Source organism: Macaca nemestrina, chromosome 18 (assembly GCF_043159975.1).
Source record: "Macaca nemestrina isolate mMacNem1 chromosome 18, mMacNem.hap1, whole genome shotgun sequence".
Taxonomy (NCBI): Eukaryota; Metazoa; Chordata; class Mammalia; order Primates; family Cercopithecidae; genus Macaca; species Macaca nemestrina.
Genome location: NC_092142.1, coordinates 17,364,726 through 17,381,418, shown reverse-complemented (window position 1 = coordinate 17,381,418; position 16,693 = coordinate 17,364,726). Strand labels below are relative to the sequence as shown.

The window sequence follows — 16,693 nt, the reverse complement described above, 5'->3', positions numbered from 1 at the left end:
ACTGGCTCTTGGCAGCCTCCCAGTTCCTCTGAAAGGTTTCTCACTCTATCCATGCCACACTTGGAGGTGAGCTATTAATTTGCGCTTTGTGGCTCAGCCTCGATTCTGATTTAGGGCAACATAAACCCTCCTCAAAATTGCAAAGAATAAATTAGTTTACTAATTTCGCCATTAAGAGTTTATCAAAGCAAGCACTATTTCAACCGTCTCTTAATCAATCACCATTTTCCGTGTTTATCTCCTATTCAATTTTTACCACAGGGTTCTATACACATCAATTTGTCTGATGTTCTTCCTACATATGTTTTAAATTACCTTATCATTGTATAAATTTCACAGCCATTAAAAGGCTCTAATACCAGAATGGCTGACATGGTGTTAAAAATTGAATTCAATTCCATGGGGTAATAAATTGTGACCTAAATCCAATCTCTCATGGGTGACTGAAGGATACAATGAAAAATTATTGCTTTGTCATTTTTACACTAACACAAATATACCACAGCAACTAGAAACTGGCAGAGAAATGGGAGGTAACCGCGGCTGGCTATTTCTCACCCCAGGCAATGAACTGACTTCAAACACAAGTCCTTAGTGTCTTGGATGGGATCAGCGCCCCCCTCCAAAAACAGGTGAATTATCTGACTGTGTGGGTCTCTTTACAACAGACAGATTGAGCAAAAGGAGGAAATGAAAGCTGCAAAGGGCTTGCTTCAGCCTGAATGCAGGTGCTCCTACAGACACCAAAGTGCAGTGGTAGGGCTTGCTTCAGCCTGAATGCAGGTGCTCCTACAGACACCAAAGTGCAGTGGTTAAGGCCCTTGCCATGCCACTGGAACCAAAGTCTCTGAGCTCAGAGCCTGTCTCTGCTACTGGTGAAATGTGTAAATCTGGGTAAGTTTTCTCTCTCTGTGTATCTCAACTTCCTTGAATACAAAGTTGTTAATGAGGAATAAATGAGTTAATGTAGCTAAACCTTCTTAGGATAGCCCTTGGCATTTAATAATCCCTATGTAGAGGTTAAGCATTATTATTTAAGAGCAGTTTCTTGTAGAGACCTTAGCTCCCTGTTTTTTCTGGCTGCAGAGAAGGTGAATAACAAATACCAATAGCTAGAGAAAGGTGTTGACTAACATGCGGTGCATTTTCCTTTATCTCTGGAGAAGCTAGATCAGTCATTTAACACATCTGATTCCACATTTACTAAGGGTACCGCAGAGCAGACAAGCTAAGGCATGGGTTTTGAAGTCAGGCAGAACTGGGTTTGAGTCCAAGGTCTGTCACTTGCAAATGTGACCCTGTGCAAGCTACTTAACCTCTCTGAGGCTCAATTTCTTCATCTGTTCAACGGGACTAGAGAACATCCTTTCTCCGGGGCCGTGCAGGAGTCGCGATGAGATCACACATGAAAAGTGCTTGCCTCCACACCTGGCATTCAGGAAGTGCCTAAGAAATGTGGGTTCTCATGTCCTAGCCCCGTGCACGCAGGGGCTGGAGATCCAATGGTGGAGACTCAGGATCTGCTATAGCAGCCAGTCTCAACTCAGGGTCCCCAAGAGCATGAAGGGGACTCAGCCCTTGTGGCTCAGTGTGGGCCACGGAGGACTCTAGCAACCACGCTATCCTGTGACATGTGCCCCAGCAGGGAACAGGCAAGGTGGTTTGGGGGCACACAGCTTGAACACCTCACACAGACTTTGAGAGGTACAGTGTCGGGAGACAGCATCACAGAAGGCTTCCAGGAGGAAGCGGCATTGATACGAAATCTCAGCTCTGGACTGCCAAAAAATCTGAGACAGGAGAAAAGGCCAGCTAGTTTTGTTGACTTACGCAGAAAGGAGAGAGAGCTAGTCCTTTCACTCTAAGGCTTTCTTACTTTTCTTTCTTTCTCTCTCTCTCTCTCTTTCTTTCTTTCTTTCATTGGCCATGTCTGGGTTCCTTCCTTCTTGGAGAAATCCTGTTTTGGGGGCCCTGGGTGGCAGACACACAATCAGTTGTGCCCAAGGGAGCAAGCCTCTCCTGGAGCAAGAATTCTGTGCGCTCTTCAAATCTCTATTCTCTGCCTTGTTCTGAGGCAGCTACTGGGCAAGAATTCATGGAACGCCAAGAAAAGCATCACAAACCACCCTGCCACGGAAGCAAGTCTCCCATGCCCACCTGCAGGCTTCCAGAACCACAAGAGCTGCCAATCGAGAGGTGGCCTATTGCTGAGTTGTAACAGGTGCTTGGTAAATATTTACTGGCTAGACCGATGGAATAATGAAAGTACACTCAAATACAGTATTTCATTCAGCAACCTGAGGAGGCAGAGGAGGCACTTGTGCAATCTGTTTTATAGGAAAGACGTGAGGCTCAGAGAACACAAGTGCCTTGTTCAAGGCTTTTACAGCCGATCAAGTGGCAGAGGGGCCACGAGTCTTTTGAGTTGAGTCTGGTTCAAAGGCTTCTCCTAATCCAGTGTCAGCTCAATGACAGTGAAACAGCCCAGGACACTGAGTCTATGCCATTGCTGGAGGCACTGAGGATTTCCTTCCATGGCTTGGCTGTCATGAGAAACAACAATGTAACAGGAGGCAGGACCTCCCAAGGATGTGTACCCTAAGTCCAGGGCTAAGAACTTGGGGACAGGGGTTGCTCTCCTGATCCAAGATGACCTCTTGTTCAGGTCTCAAAAGTGGAAGAAGCATAATTCTGTGGAGAAAGGATGTGAGACCTGCCCCCCCAGTCTCAGCCTGCCAGAGCCCTATTTTTGGGGCTGATATGGTTGGCTGTGTCCCCACCCAAATCTTAAATGGTAGCTCCCATAATTCCCATGTGTTGTGGAAGGAACCTGGTGGAGGTAACTGAATCATGGGGGTGAGTTTTTCCCTTGCTGTTCTCTTGATAGTGAATAAGTCTCATGAGATCTGATGGTTTTATAAACAGGAGTTTCCCTGCACAAGCTCTTTCTCTTGCCTGCCACAATATAAGATTTTGCCTTCCACCATGATTTTGAGGCCTCCCCAGCCACATGGAACTGTGAGTCCATTAAACATATTTTTCTTTATAAATTATCCAGTCTCAGGTAAGTCTTTATCAGCAGCATGAGAACAGACTAATACAGGGGGGCCTACCTTCCCCTCAGGTCTCTGGCAATTTCAGTTCAGTACTGAGAGATGCCTCTACTTCCATTCTCCTTGCTCAAAGCAAACACACAGATCCTCTAAATCCAGCACTTTTAGGATTACAACTTGGCCTATGAGCAGATTAACCTTTTTGCTTATAGCCAGAGGTCCCCTGTTGGTCTTGTGAGTGTTTTAAACTAGCAACACCTCTTCCCACCCGAGGGCCTTTGCACATGATGCTCCCTTGACCTGGAATGTTCCCCTTCAGCCTTTCCTCTAGTTAACTTTTACCACCCTTCATCTCTTAGCTCAATGATAAAACACAACTGTGCATCTCCCCAGAATTGCTGTTGCAATTCTACATGTGAATTTTTTTTTTTTTTTTTTTTTGAGATGGAGTCTCACTCTGTCATCCAGGCTGGAGTGCAATAGTGTAGCCTCAGCTCACTGCAAGCTCCTTCTCCCAAGCTACAGTGATTCTCATGCCTCAGCCTCCTGAGTAGCTGCGACACAGCTAATTTGTGTATTTTTAGTGGAGACGGGGTTTCACCATGTTGGCTAGGCTGGTATCAAACTCCTGACCTCAAGATCCACCTGCCTCCCACAGTGCTGGGATGACAGGCATGAGCCACCACACCTGGCCTACATGCACATTTTAATGATCATTTGTCCCTGTGTTTCACTACCCACCTTAAACAGGCTGCAAGCTCCCTGAGGACAGGGATTCTGTCTGCTTTCCTCCCAAATGAATCCATCCAAACTAGTTCCTGGCACGACAGGGGATACTCGATGACTAATTGCTGAATGAGGGTATACTGAAGGGAGCTGGAGACAAACAGTTTCAGGTCCCAGGTGGTAGATGCCATGCTCAGAACACCACCTCCATTGAGACTCTAGATGCCTATATTTCCATCACTTTGCTTGGTGCACACAGGCCTCTGTAGAGACCCCAGGATGAAGGGAGGTTGAGCCACTGAGGCCAAAAGCAACCACGTTATCTTCTTTCCCAGTGAGGGCAAGACAGAGGCTTATGATATGCCAAGCATGAGACAGTCAAAGATGAGTATGATCAGGCCCTTGGCATGTCTTTCCCCATCATCTAATGTCAGGCACAAAGTAGCCTCTTGATAAATATTAAATGAATAAATGAACTCAGCATATCCAAAGACTAGGAACTGTTCCATTCGCAAGCAGTTTAATTCTTAGTAAGTTCTTCCACAATGAGACCAAATCTATTTCTGTTCCTTCTCTATGCACCTAAGTAGTTTTTTTGTTTGTTTGTTTGTTTTGAGATAAAGTCTTGCTGTGCCACCCAGGTTGGAGTGCAGTGGTGTGATCTCAGCTCACTGCAACCTCCACCTCCTGGGTTGAAGCGATTCTCATGCCTCACTCTCTTGAGTAGCTGGGATTAGACATGCGCCACCACACCTGCCTAACTTCTGTTTTGTTTTGTTTTGTTTTAGTAGAGATGGTGTTTCTCCATGTTGGCCAGGCTGGTCTCGAACTCCTGGCCTCAAGCACTCCACCCACCTTGGCCTCCCAAAGTGCTGAGATTACAGGTGTGAGCCACCACCCATGGCCTGTAGGCACCTATCTAAATGGTCCCCACCTCACCTGTCCTCTCACCCTGCTCTATGTCTTCAAAAAAATCATTTGAGTCATATCCAAACATTAGATTGCAGATGTGACTATTCACTTGTCACCTCTGGTCTCCCCTATTCAGGTAGAAGCTCCCTGAGGGTACAGTCATCTAGACGCACAATTGATTCCCAGAACCAATGGACATGGTGTCCAAGTGGGACAAGGTGTTCTCTGCTCTTGTTCACTGTTCTAACCCCAGGTCCTAGAACAAGGATTGGTAAACCACAGCCAGTAGCTGTCTATTTTGGCATGGCCCTTGAGCTAAGAATGGTTTTTACATTCTTAAGTGGGTAGAAAACAAATCAGAAGTAGAACAGCATTTCACAACAAGTGAAAATTATGTGAAACCCACATTTCGGGGACCATAAATGACTTTAATTGAAGCATGCCCACGATGGTCATTTGTTGATGTGTGCTTATGGCAGCCTTCACGCTACAACAGTAGAGCTGAATAGCTGAGACAGAGACCACGCATTTTATAAAGTCCCAAATATTGATGATCTGGCCTTTTACAGAAACCGTGTGTGTGAGGCTCTGTCCAGGAGCATAGCCTTGAACGTGGTGGCTGACCAATGAATGGGTCTGCTGATTTCCTCTGGATTTGCTAGTCTCTTGCCTTTCCCTAGAAAGCCCAAGGAAGACCTTTGGGACTAGTTTTGTCCAACTCCAGTGAAGTGCTCCTAGATACCTCTTCTTTGCTGGACTCCCCAGAATGAGATGTCAAAGGGCCCAGTTGGAACTGCAAGGGTGGCCTTGGGAAAGTGAAAATTATGTGAAACCCACATTTCGGTGACCATAAATGACTTTAACTGAGGCATGCCCACGATGGTCATTTGTTGATGTGTGTTTATGGCAGCTTTCACGCTACAACAGTAGAGGTGAATAGCTCCTCCCCACCCACTTGGCCAAGCTGTTCCAGGTCAATGTGGCTTCATCACATCACTCTCATTAGCGTGGTACCTTTTAACTTTTCGTAGTTATTCCCTCATTTTCTCATCACTGGTGATACAGCAAAGGACCTGGGAGAAACTAGTATCTCTGGCTGACAAATGGGGAAACTGAGGTACTTACCTGGGGCCACTTGTGACACCCCCAGTTCTATTTTCCCTCCATTGCGGCTGTCAGTCACGCCTTCTAGAAGCTGGCTACTCATGCTGTGTAGTTACCCCACCGTCCCCAGGGATATAGAAGAGACTGCCCTTAAGCAGCTGGCAGTACCACCTGCCAGTCTGTCTCTGCAGCGAGTGGCCAGCCTTCCCCCAAACATCCCCATTCCAAAAATCCATTCCTGCAAAGACTGATGGGTAAAGGCAGTTTGCTGCTGCCACAAAGGATCCCCTTCTGTTCATCCTCATCCCTATCAACTGCGCCAGGTTCCCCAGCCATGTGCAACTTCCTTTGTCCATCACCCATTGGAGAACTGCCACCTTCACTCAGACGCCCAGACCTGGGTTCTCCGCTCAAGTCCAGCCCACCCTGCTCCCAGCCAATCACCATCCCTGGAACTTCTCACATTTTTCATTTCTAATTCTCCACCCAGATGTCTAGACTGCAGACCCACAGGTCACTTACAGCATCTATGTGGTGTCTTAACAAGACCTAACAAGGGTGAAGAAATGCAGGAGCAACCCAAGGAGCCAGCAGGGCCTTCCTTGGGACGTTTTAACTCAAGACACAGGGTAGCTGGTGGCCGTGAGCGCCACTGCACGGAGGGCGCTTGCTGACATGCAAGTGTTCAAAATGTAATGAGGCAGAAAAAGCTGTGTCACCTGTCAGCTGGCGCTTTGACAATGAAAGGGGCAGAGGTACGCCCTTCACCTAGGATCCGTGTGTTCCCTGGACCAGAGCTTCTGGGGAAGAGGTGGTCCTGGAAGGCTTCCCAGAGGAAGCGCATTCAGGATGGGATCTCGAGAGGCAAGAGGTAACAGCCAAAGTGGGGTGAGTGGGAGTTGCGGGGACAGGGAGGGGGCTGGGGAGGACTGGAAGCTACTGGGGCTGTGTCTGAAGAGCAGACCCAGCAAGATGTGGCTGAGCAATGGCTGATACTATCAAAGCAACCCTTTCCTCTCCTTTCCTCTTCTTGTCGCCCCTTCAATTATACAACTCCTCCTTCGCCACTATTAGGTTGACGCAAAAGTAATTGCGGAAAAAAAGAAAGAAAAAGAAAGTAATTGCGGTAATACTAACAAGCCAAGCATATCCATTTAACTTCCCCAATGCACTCAGCATTTTATATGCATTGTCTCATTTCAGCCAACCACCCTATAAAGACAGAAGATGAGTTTTTGTGTCCATTTTACTGTGGAGACCGAGTCACTGAGAGGCTAGGGTCCTGTCACGAGTAATGGCAGAGCCAGGAATTAAACCCCCTTGTCCAAGCTGTCCTTGACCTTCAATCCGACCTGGTTCATTCCCCTGAAACACTAGGGACTCCAGTTGAATAACCAGAGACCCTAGGGTGTGTAGCTAGAAACAAGTTTCTCTGAGGACATCCCTGGGGGCTGATGCAGCAGAGTCCCCTCCCCAAACCTCACTGCATCTCCCTCTGCATGGCTGCCAGTGGACAGGGATGTCCCCGAAAAGGGATGGAGCTAGGGCTTCCTTCTAAATCCCTCTTCTTTGGAGAGCAAAGGAGAAAAGTCACGAGAGCAAGGAATGCCTCACAGAAAGCAAACCATCTCCTAAGCTTCTGGACTCGACATTTTCCCTAGTGGTGGTGGGGCGAGGGGACAGACAGCGCGAGGGATGGGGGGTGTGGGGGCCCATTACCAAAGTCAACATTTAAAATCTATTTCTCTTCCCCTGAATGTTTCAGACTTGCAGCCATGAGGAATTGTTTCCTTAATTATATTCAACTTCCGGCATACTCTTGGCTGCAGTTTGGGTGATGTTGCGTTAAGCAAAATGAGAAACACAGGGCATCCATCTGTGTGTATGCACATATGTATATGAATAGTTACTCATATATTAAATTTCCCTCCACCCCTGTCTCCGTCTCCACATTTAGCAAAGAAATAAAAGGACCACTGGGCTGAAGCTCAAATCCCTCCTAAGCAGAGGGAAATCCGGGTGTCATGGTTTCCAGAAAGGGAACACGATCTCCGTATGGGGTGTAATTACATCTTAGCTTTCTGCAGAAGAATAGTTTATGGCTTAAATGCTATTAATTGTAAGCCGTTTTGTTCCATGGGAAGTTGTTCATTGATAACTACCCAATTAGGGTTATTTTGCAATTAGTCTATTCACAGTAAATTTATTGCAAAAGGGGGAGTCTGTGGTGTAGCAAATTAAAGCGTCGCCGAGGCTGGGTGTGCAATGGCTTTTAAATGCCAATCTTATTAACCAGCTCACAGGTCCTGGGAGGGGGTATCATCCTGGCCAGTGCAGCAAAGGTCTCAGGACAATCCCCAGTAAACTCACACTGCAAAGCCATTTGGAGATAACCTCAGCATGACCAGGAGAAGTGCAGGAAGCCCTGGCCTAAGATGCTGAGGTTTTGATTTTTCTGAACAATTGTGGAGCGGTCATAAAGCAAATAGGGATGCAATGTACACTAGCACTACCAGGCACAGTTCTCAGCTGTGAACTAGGCCCTTGGAAACCCCCTAAGCTAAGGGTGATGATGCTCATCTCCCCTTTACAGATGGAGAAACCGAGGCACAGAGAAGTCAAGCAACTTGTCCAAAGTCCTACAGCTTGTGCATGGGACATCTGGGATTCGGATCCAAGTGGTCTGGCTCCACCACCCCAGGCTCTTAACCATAGACAGCACCAGCCCCCCTTGTTTCCCAATAATGCCCTGCCTTCTCCCTTGGAACTCACTCTACTGGCACCAGGGAGAGAGAGAGAGAGACCGCCTACAGGTGGGAGAACAGCTTTGGGGCTTGACAATTTGAGATAAAGTGACCCTTTTGCCTCCCCAAGAGGGACAGGCTTATGGAAAAGGATGCAGGCTCTGTAACATGAGTTCCAATACCAGCTCTGTCATCTGCTGGCCATGTGTTTCTCGCCAAGGACTCCCCTTTCTTGAGCCTCAATTTCCTCACTGACAAAAAGGGTTCACGATAGACTTAGCCTGTAGGGCTGGTGTGGGGACACAGTGTGACAAGGCAGTCTTGCATATATTAGCACAGATGACCCTTGAACAACACAGGTTTGAACTCTACGGGTCCATTTATACACAGATTTTCTTCCCTCCTGCCATCCCTGAGACAGCAATAATACCAACCTCTCCTCCTTCTCCTCAACTCAACATAAAAACAAGGATGAAGGCCTTTATGATGATCCACTCCCACTTAGTGAACAGTAAACATACTTTCTCCTCCTTATGATTTTCTTAACTTCTTTTCTCTAGCTTACTTACATTTATTTATTTATATATTTTTTTGGACAGAGTCTCGCTGTATTGCCCAGGCTGCAGTGCAGTGGCACAATCTCAGCTCACTGCAGCCTCCACCTCCCGAGCTTAAGCGATTCTCCTGCCTCAGCCTCCCAAGTAGCTGGGATTACAGGCATGCACCACCCCACCTGGCTAATTTTTGTATTTTCAGTAGAGACAGGGTCTTACCATGTTGCCCAGGCTGGTCTTGAACTGATGACCTCGGACGATCCACCTGCCTCGGCCTCCCAAAGTGCTGGGATTATAGGCATGAGCCACAGTGCCTGGCCTAGACAGTATATAATGCAAGTAACATATAAAATGTGTGTTTATCAACTGTTTATGCTACCAGTAAGTTTTCAGTCAGTGGTAGGCTATTATCAGTTAAGGTTCTGGGGGAGTCAAAAGTTGTGCTCTAGTTTTTGACTGCAAGGAGGTTGGCACCCGTAACCCCAGAATTCTTCAAGAGCCAACTATAGACAGTAATAGCATTTTGCAGGGATAAGAAAACTAAAGCCCAAGGGCCAAATCTGGCCCATGGCCTATTCTTTGTTTTTCTTTCTTTTTTTTTTTTGAGATGGAGTCTTGCTCTGTCTCCCAGGCTGGAGTGCAGTGGCACGATCTCAGCTCACTGCAATCTCTGTCCCTCGGGTTCAAGCAATTCTCCTGCCTCAGCTTCCAGAGTAGCTGGGATGACAGGTGCACGACACCATATCCAGCTAATTTTTTTTGTATTTTCAGTAGAGGTGAGGTTTCGCCATGTTGGCCAGGTTGGTCTTGAACTCCTGACCTCAAATGATCTGCCTGCCTCAGTTTCCCAAAGTGCTGGGGTTACAGGCGTGAACCACCACGCCCAGCTGGCCTATTTCTATAAGTTAGGTTTAATGGGAACATAGCGCATTTGTGTATGTGTGGTCTCTGGCTGCTTCTGCCCTATGACGGACGGCAGACTTGAATAGTTGTGACGAAGACTGGCCCCCAAATCTTCAAATACTTAAGATCTGGCCCTTCCCAGAACAAACGTGCTATCCCTGATATACAGAAAGAGCTCAATATTATCCTCATGGAATGGCATTCAACTCAGGCCTCCAAAACTTCTCCGCCAGGCACAGGTTAACAAAAGATTCTGGAAACGCTGCACTCCACTTAATTACTGCTACACTCTATGTGCCAAAGCTAATCAAGAATATGGACAGGAACCACCTGGACCACTTAGACAAGGCTGAAACTGCAAGGGAGAAAGGAAGCTTTCCTTTCTAAATCTTTCCATTTGAAAGGATTGTGTAGGCCAGGCACTGTGGTCCAGGCCTGTAATCCCAGCTACTCTGGGAGGCCGAGGTGTGTGGATCATTTGAGGTCAGGAGTTTGAGATCAACGTGGCCAATATGGTGAAAACCCACTTCTACTAAAAATACAACAATTATCCAGGTGTGGTGGCAGGCACCTAGAATCTCAGCTACTCGGGAGGCAGAGGCAGGAGAATCACCTGAACCTGAGAGGTGAAGGCTGCAGTGATCTAAGATGGTGCCACTGCGCTCCAGCCTGGGCGACAGAGTGAGACTGTCAAAAACAACAACAACAAAACACACACACGCACACACACACACACACACGAAACCAGATATGAAACAAAAGTACTGCATAGACACATGCTTGCTACTAGAAACTAAAATAATATAGATGCACTTGTTAAAGCTGTCCCTGCTGCCACCCCATCCCTGCAGATAGGGCCCACAAGGAAGGTTTGCTGTCTGTCCATCCAGCCCTCTTTCTGTGTACTTAGTGTATATGGCCACCTCCTATCTCATCTAAATCCTCTCTTCTGTGACCAGTGCTAAACACAGAGGCACATATTTAAAATGAAAACCACCTCTAATGAACTGGGTGACCTGGCATAGGTCTCTTCCCCTCTATGAGCCTCATGTCCTTATCTGTCCAGGGAATCGAAGGAAGAGTTCTCTAAGAGATCTTTCTAGGCTACTTTTCTGGGGAGCGATTCTCATGTTGCACTTCCTTTCTGCATCAAGAGAGCTGTGTGAACTGAGCATCTGCCTTCTCAGGGGGACACCAGGCAAAGCCTTTTGTAGCTCCTGGATTCACCAATGCTGGGGGAACGGAAAGCCCTTACTCTCCAGTTCTGCAGCTGGCTTGATTCTCTGACTCTATGCTTTGACACTGAGCAGCACCTCAGTGGATCCCTTCCAGCTGTATCTGTTGACCCTGACACCTCCCCAAACTCCATCTAGCTTGACTCTGACATGCCCCCAACCCCACTGGAGCCCCCAGAGCTCTCTGTTGCCTCCTTGCTGGCCTCCATGCTCATTTAAGGGTCTTTTACCTTTGGTGATAACAAAAGCAGGTGTTGGCATTTGGATTTAGAAGCAACAAGGGAGTATTGTGAACCTCTGGCCACTTTGTGAGGGACAGCTGGGCTGGCTTTGCAGTGTGGCCCAATGAGAAGGAGGGATGGCCAGGAGTCAATAGTGAAGTAGGCTCCCAGGGATGGTGGAGCAAAAAGACCCCTAGAATACAAGCTGCTCCCTGAACAGATAAGAAATCCAGGACCTGAGAGCAGAAAGGACTCTCCCTATTAGCTGGTAGCTGAGCTTGAATGAAATCCACACCCGTTTATTTCAAATGCATTCCTCTCTGTTTGTTGCTAGTGGCCCCGACTCTTTGTGGGAAGGTGCCTTTTGGATGCTGTCACCCTCTCCACAGAGAAAACCACTGAGCAAACGAATTCACAAACGTTTTGCGAAGTAAGATCTTCTTCGAGGAAAAAATAAAATTTGAGAGTGTTCCCAGAGGCTGGATTATCGTAAGCTAAGGTGGCAGGGGCTAGCGGGAGGGAAGGGGACATGCCCTAAACAACAGTGACCACGAGTCAATGACCAGCGACCACGTGGCTGGGTCATGGGTACCTTGGGGTTCTGTCTACTCTGAGTGGGTCTGAAATTTCCTTTCATAACAGTAAGCTTGTAAAGGTCACTTAAAGGCCATGTGACCTTGGGAGAGGCATTTTACATCTCTCATCTGAAAAACATTGGGCTCATGACATCAGCATCAGCCTCACGGAGTGGTGGATGTCATTAACAAATTGACTGCACAGAGCCTGGTGCGGTGTCCAGCACATAGCGAAACCTCACTAGCCACCTGCGGCTGCTGTCATTCCCCTTCCATGGGCACTAGAGAAGGGGAAAATCACCACCAAGAAATATACATCAATGGCATGATTACACATGTGCTAGTGAAACTGGTCTCCCCATCTTCAGAGGGCCCCTCCACTCTGCCTGTGAATTTCTGGATCAGAGCTCTGATCCCTCCCTATGTCTCAGCAAGAGAGCTGGTTTACCACCAGGTCATCAGCACACAGAAGAGTGCCAGTGAGGGGAAACAGGGAGGGGAAAAGGAAAGAGCAAGGAAACGTGGAAGGAAGGAAGGAAGGAAGGAAGGAAGGAAGGAAGGAAGGAAGGAAGGAAGGAAGGGAGGGAGGGAGGGAGGGAGGGAGGGAGGGAGGGAGGGAGGGAAAGAAAGGAGGGAAGGAGGAGAGAAAAATTAGGAAAGAAGAGGGAAAAAAGCAGGAAGGAATGTAATAAGGGAAGAAAGAAAACAGGAAGAAAAGAAAGGAGAGAAAATTAAAATAAGGAAGAAAGGAAATAGGAAAGAAGGAAGGGGGAAGAGAGGAAAATAAGGAAGGGAATGAGAAGAGAGAAGGAAGAAAAGGAATGGAAGAAAGAAAGCAGGAAGAAAATAAAGGAAGGGAGGTAAAAGGAGAATGAAAATAAAGGAATGGGAAGGAAAGAAGAAGGGAAATAGGAAGCAAATGAGGAAGAAAAAGAAGAGGGAAAGAAATTTTCAGTAAAGAAAAATGGACAGAGCCTCTGAAGTTAATGCAACCAATTAGAAACCTCTCAAATCATAATCAATTACAGTATATTCATGTCAATTCTCATCTCAGTATCCTGCTGAGAGAGAAACCAAACCATATCAGTACAGCTCCCTTGGCTCCTGCAAACGTCACATCAGCTCCCGATTTCACTCTAATTTCATCCTTTGCCATAAACGCAATGGGTTAAAGCACCTACAACAGGTAATCTGATTTTACAAAAATTTTCTGATACAAGACTTCAGCATTCAGGGAGTACTAGAACACATTAGATCTCGCGTGCTCATCCGGGGTTTGGAAAACAGGGCAGCCGTTCTCAGGAGCTCTGAGAAGGTGAGCAGAATGGGGCTGGGCAGGAGGAGGAAGTGGCCAGATCTCTCTCTGAGCCACTGGGGCTGGAACTTACCCTCCAGGGGGCAGAACCGAGTCACCTTCTCAGGCATCAGCAGCCCTAACTTGTGGCGGCAGTAGGTCTCCCCAATCTCCTGGCGGCAGTGCTTGGACTTAGCACGGGACAGGGCAGAGATGGCCTCCTTGCCCGAGATGTCACACTTGGGGGGCTGGTCATACTTGGTCTCGGGGGAGCTGCCCCCAGTTTTCCTGGCATGAGGCAGTCTGGACACATCCTTCCCACGGCTGCTGTTGGCTGCGGCTCTGTCCCCGGGAGGCAGCACCTCACCGGGGCCTTTCCCAGGGAATGCATGTCCTTTTCCTTTCTCCTGCTGTTCCAGCTTCCTTTTCAAAAGCTCCTTCTGTCTACTCGGTGGCTTCTTCGCCAACTCAGGCTGGTGCTTCTGCTTTTGAGTCCTGGGTGCGAAGTTGCTGTTGTCAACATTCTCAAAGTCTTTGGGGACAGAGTTCTCGTTGTTGCTGTCTGTTCGCACTTTCTCTTTTGGCCGGTGAGAAAAGTAGCCATCCTGGAGAAGAGGGGAGAGAAAGAGAAGAGAAACTTGACTGAGCGATCACGCTAAGTGGACTGGCCTTAGGAGAGTGAGTCATACGCACATGGAAGCCTGGGCCATAGTTTCACATCCCACTTTTGCTACTGGTTTAACCTCTGGTAAGATGTTTCTCTCTGGACCTCAGTTTCCCCATCTGGAAATACGAGATGCTCCAACCAGAAACGAAGGCTTTTTCAAGCTCTAAAGGGCCATGACTACGATTCTCAATGCTTCTTATCAACCACACCTTTTCAAGTCAGTTTCTTTCCTTGATTGTTTCGCCACTGGGTAACAAACATTTTGTTCCAGCGTCCTGTTTAAATTCCAGCTGAAAGTGCTGTGATGGTTTACTTAAGGGCTGGAAATGATATAATAAAGTTATAAAGGGAAAAATATTGGTAGGATATTATATACATTCCATTGCCTTTAGGACATGCTCATATATCTATGCCCATAAGAGAAATCAGACCTAGCCGTTGTAAATTCTGTGGGAAAGAAACCAGCGGCTTTTTTTTTTTTTTTTTTTTAAAGAGGAATGCAGCCCTTGCAGGATAAACCTTATGCTAAGTCCTAGAGCAATGCAAACTTGTGACACTCTTGTGCTTGAGTTTGGCTCTTCATGTGTGTATGTGGAACAGAACTGATGAAGTCACTTGGGGTCGAGGCAAAGATCAGGAGTCATTCTGGAGACCACGCGTGGCATGGATGTTTCTAGAAGGGTTGGACCCCAAACTCAGCTCCTCTTTGGGTAAATGGGTCCTGGTTACTTTGATCAGTTGAATGATCAAATGCATCATTCAACCAATGCCCCGAATTGTTTCTGCAACATGCTGCTTCTGCTTGAAGCTCATTCCCAAGGCCTTAATCTGAAAGCGTATCCAGTGTCCTAGAACATGGCCCCTTGACCTCTAAAACCACATAGAACAGTAATGGCTCCATACACCTGCCCTTGTTGCTATGGAAACACAGGGGCAATGAGCAGCATCCCTGCTAGATTTCCTTTTAAGGAAGGCTGAAATATGCCTTTTACCAGTTCCCAAGGAAAAAGGCGTCAGGGCCTGACCAGCGGAACTGCAGTGGTAGCCAAGAGCAGCTGACCCTCAGCAACGCTCCCACCCCAGCAGGTCAGCAAACAACTGCCCGTGTTTTTTATAAATAAAGTTTTATTAAGACACAGCCACATCTGTCCATTTGTGTATTGTCTATGGCTGCTTCCTGATACAACAGCAGAGTGAATAGTTGCAATAGAAACTGGTCTGAAAAGCCTAAAATATTTCTATCCTAAAATATTTCTACCCTTTAAGAAAATGTATACAGACCCCTGCTCTGCTGGAGTGTGAGTTAAAAGGCTTCCTCCTCTTGGACATGGTTAACTGTTTCTCTTCTCACCATCCATATATGACTTAGTGATGGCCTGGAGAAGAAGGTACCCCTAGGACCGGGTGTGGTGGCTCACACCCGTAATCCCAGCACTTTGGGAGGCCGAGGCAGGTGGATCACTTGAGGTCAGGAGCTAGAGACCAGCCTGGCCAACATGGCAAAACCCTGTCTCTACTAATAATACAAAAAAAAAAAAAAAAAAAAGCTAGGGGTGGTGGTGCACACCTATAGTCTCAGCTAACTCAGAAAGCTGAGGCAGGAGAATTGCTTGAACCTGTGAGGCAGAGGTTGCAGTGAGCTGAGATTGCACCAATGTATTCCAGCTTGGGTGAGAGTTAAATTGTGTCTCAAAGAAAAACAAAACAAAACAAAACAAAAAAACAAACAACAACAACAACAAACAAAACAGACGCCCCTCTAGCCTCTGCTCCATTGCTCCTAGCTGTAAGCACGAATTTCTCCTATTTGGTGGAGGCTCTGACACTAAGACACCTTGTGGCCACTCTGTAAGCTGAGTATGGCTATGACTTTCATTTTACAGATGGGGAACTAAGCACGCACGAACAAGTGACTTGCCCAGGGTCACCCAGCTAGTTGGTGGTGAAGCTGGAATTCAAACCAGACAGACCACAGACCCCACACTCTGGGCTACCAGGGACACCATCCACTTCCAAGAAATTGTATGATCCTTATTACACCCACCACCCAAAACCCTTAAGCACTGCAAGCTGACACTGAACTGCAAGATCTGACCCCTCCCGCCCAGCTAAATGAATCTGCTCTAGGTGTGTGACCTCCAAATTGCAATCTTCAGGCCGGCCAGTGGCCTACTGTGTTGAAGAAAGTCACAGGGAGACAGTAAGCAGCAGCCACAAAGCACGTGGTGTTTGAGGCTGCAGGAGCTGGGAGGTTAACAAGGCAGGAAGAAGGAAAGAGATCCAAGAAAAAAAGAGATGATCTGTCCCATATTGGGTCACAGGGTGGCCACTGGTGGTACACAGGAACGGCTTTTACATCCTAATCTATAAGTGAGGGCCTTCTGCTTCTGATCTGTCTTATTCTCCCACAGAGACCTACAAAAAATCCCCTTCGGTGGGTACCTAGACTACATCTTTATTCTTGTAACCTAAACAAACACTGCTGATGTTCCTCTTTCCCCGTTTTTCTATCCAGAGGCCCTTGAAGAGTCCCAAGCAGCCTCTCAGACACATTTTCTGAGCTCTTACCACCAGCCAGGCACCATAGTAAGTTATTCACAGGTATTACTTAATAGGGTACTGACAACTGGATGTATTCGCTTAGACATTTTATAGAATGAGGAGCCAACGCTGGTTGTGATACATTCTTCAATATGGATCACGTG

At 47.2% G+C, this 16,693-nt stretch overlaps 1 protein-coding gene across 1 annotated transcript in view; it reads right to left on the bottom strand.

The window, feature by feature from the left end:
- The window catches only part of LOC105464267 (xylosyltransferase 1), a 368,404-nt gene that overhangs the window by 140,401 nt on the left and 211,310 nt on the right, over nucleotides 1-16,693 (bottom strand). The window contains exon 3 of the mRNA XM_011711985.3: nucleotides 13,416-13,926. Within this exon, the coding sequence (XP_011710287.2) occupies nucleotides 13,416-13,926 (511 nt within the window). The remainder of the gene's footprint in view (nucleotides 1-13,415; nucleotides 13,927-16,693) is intronic.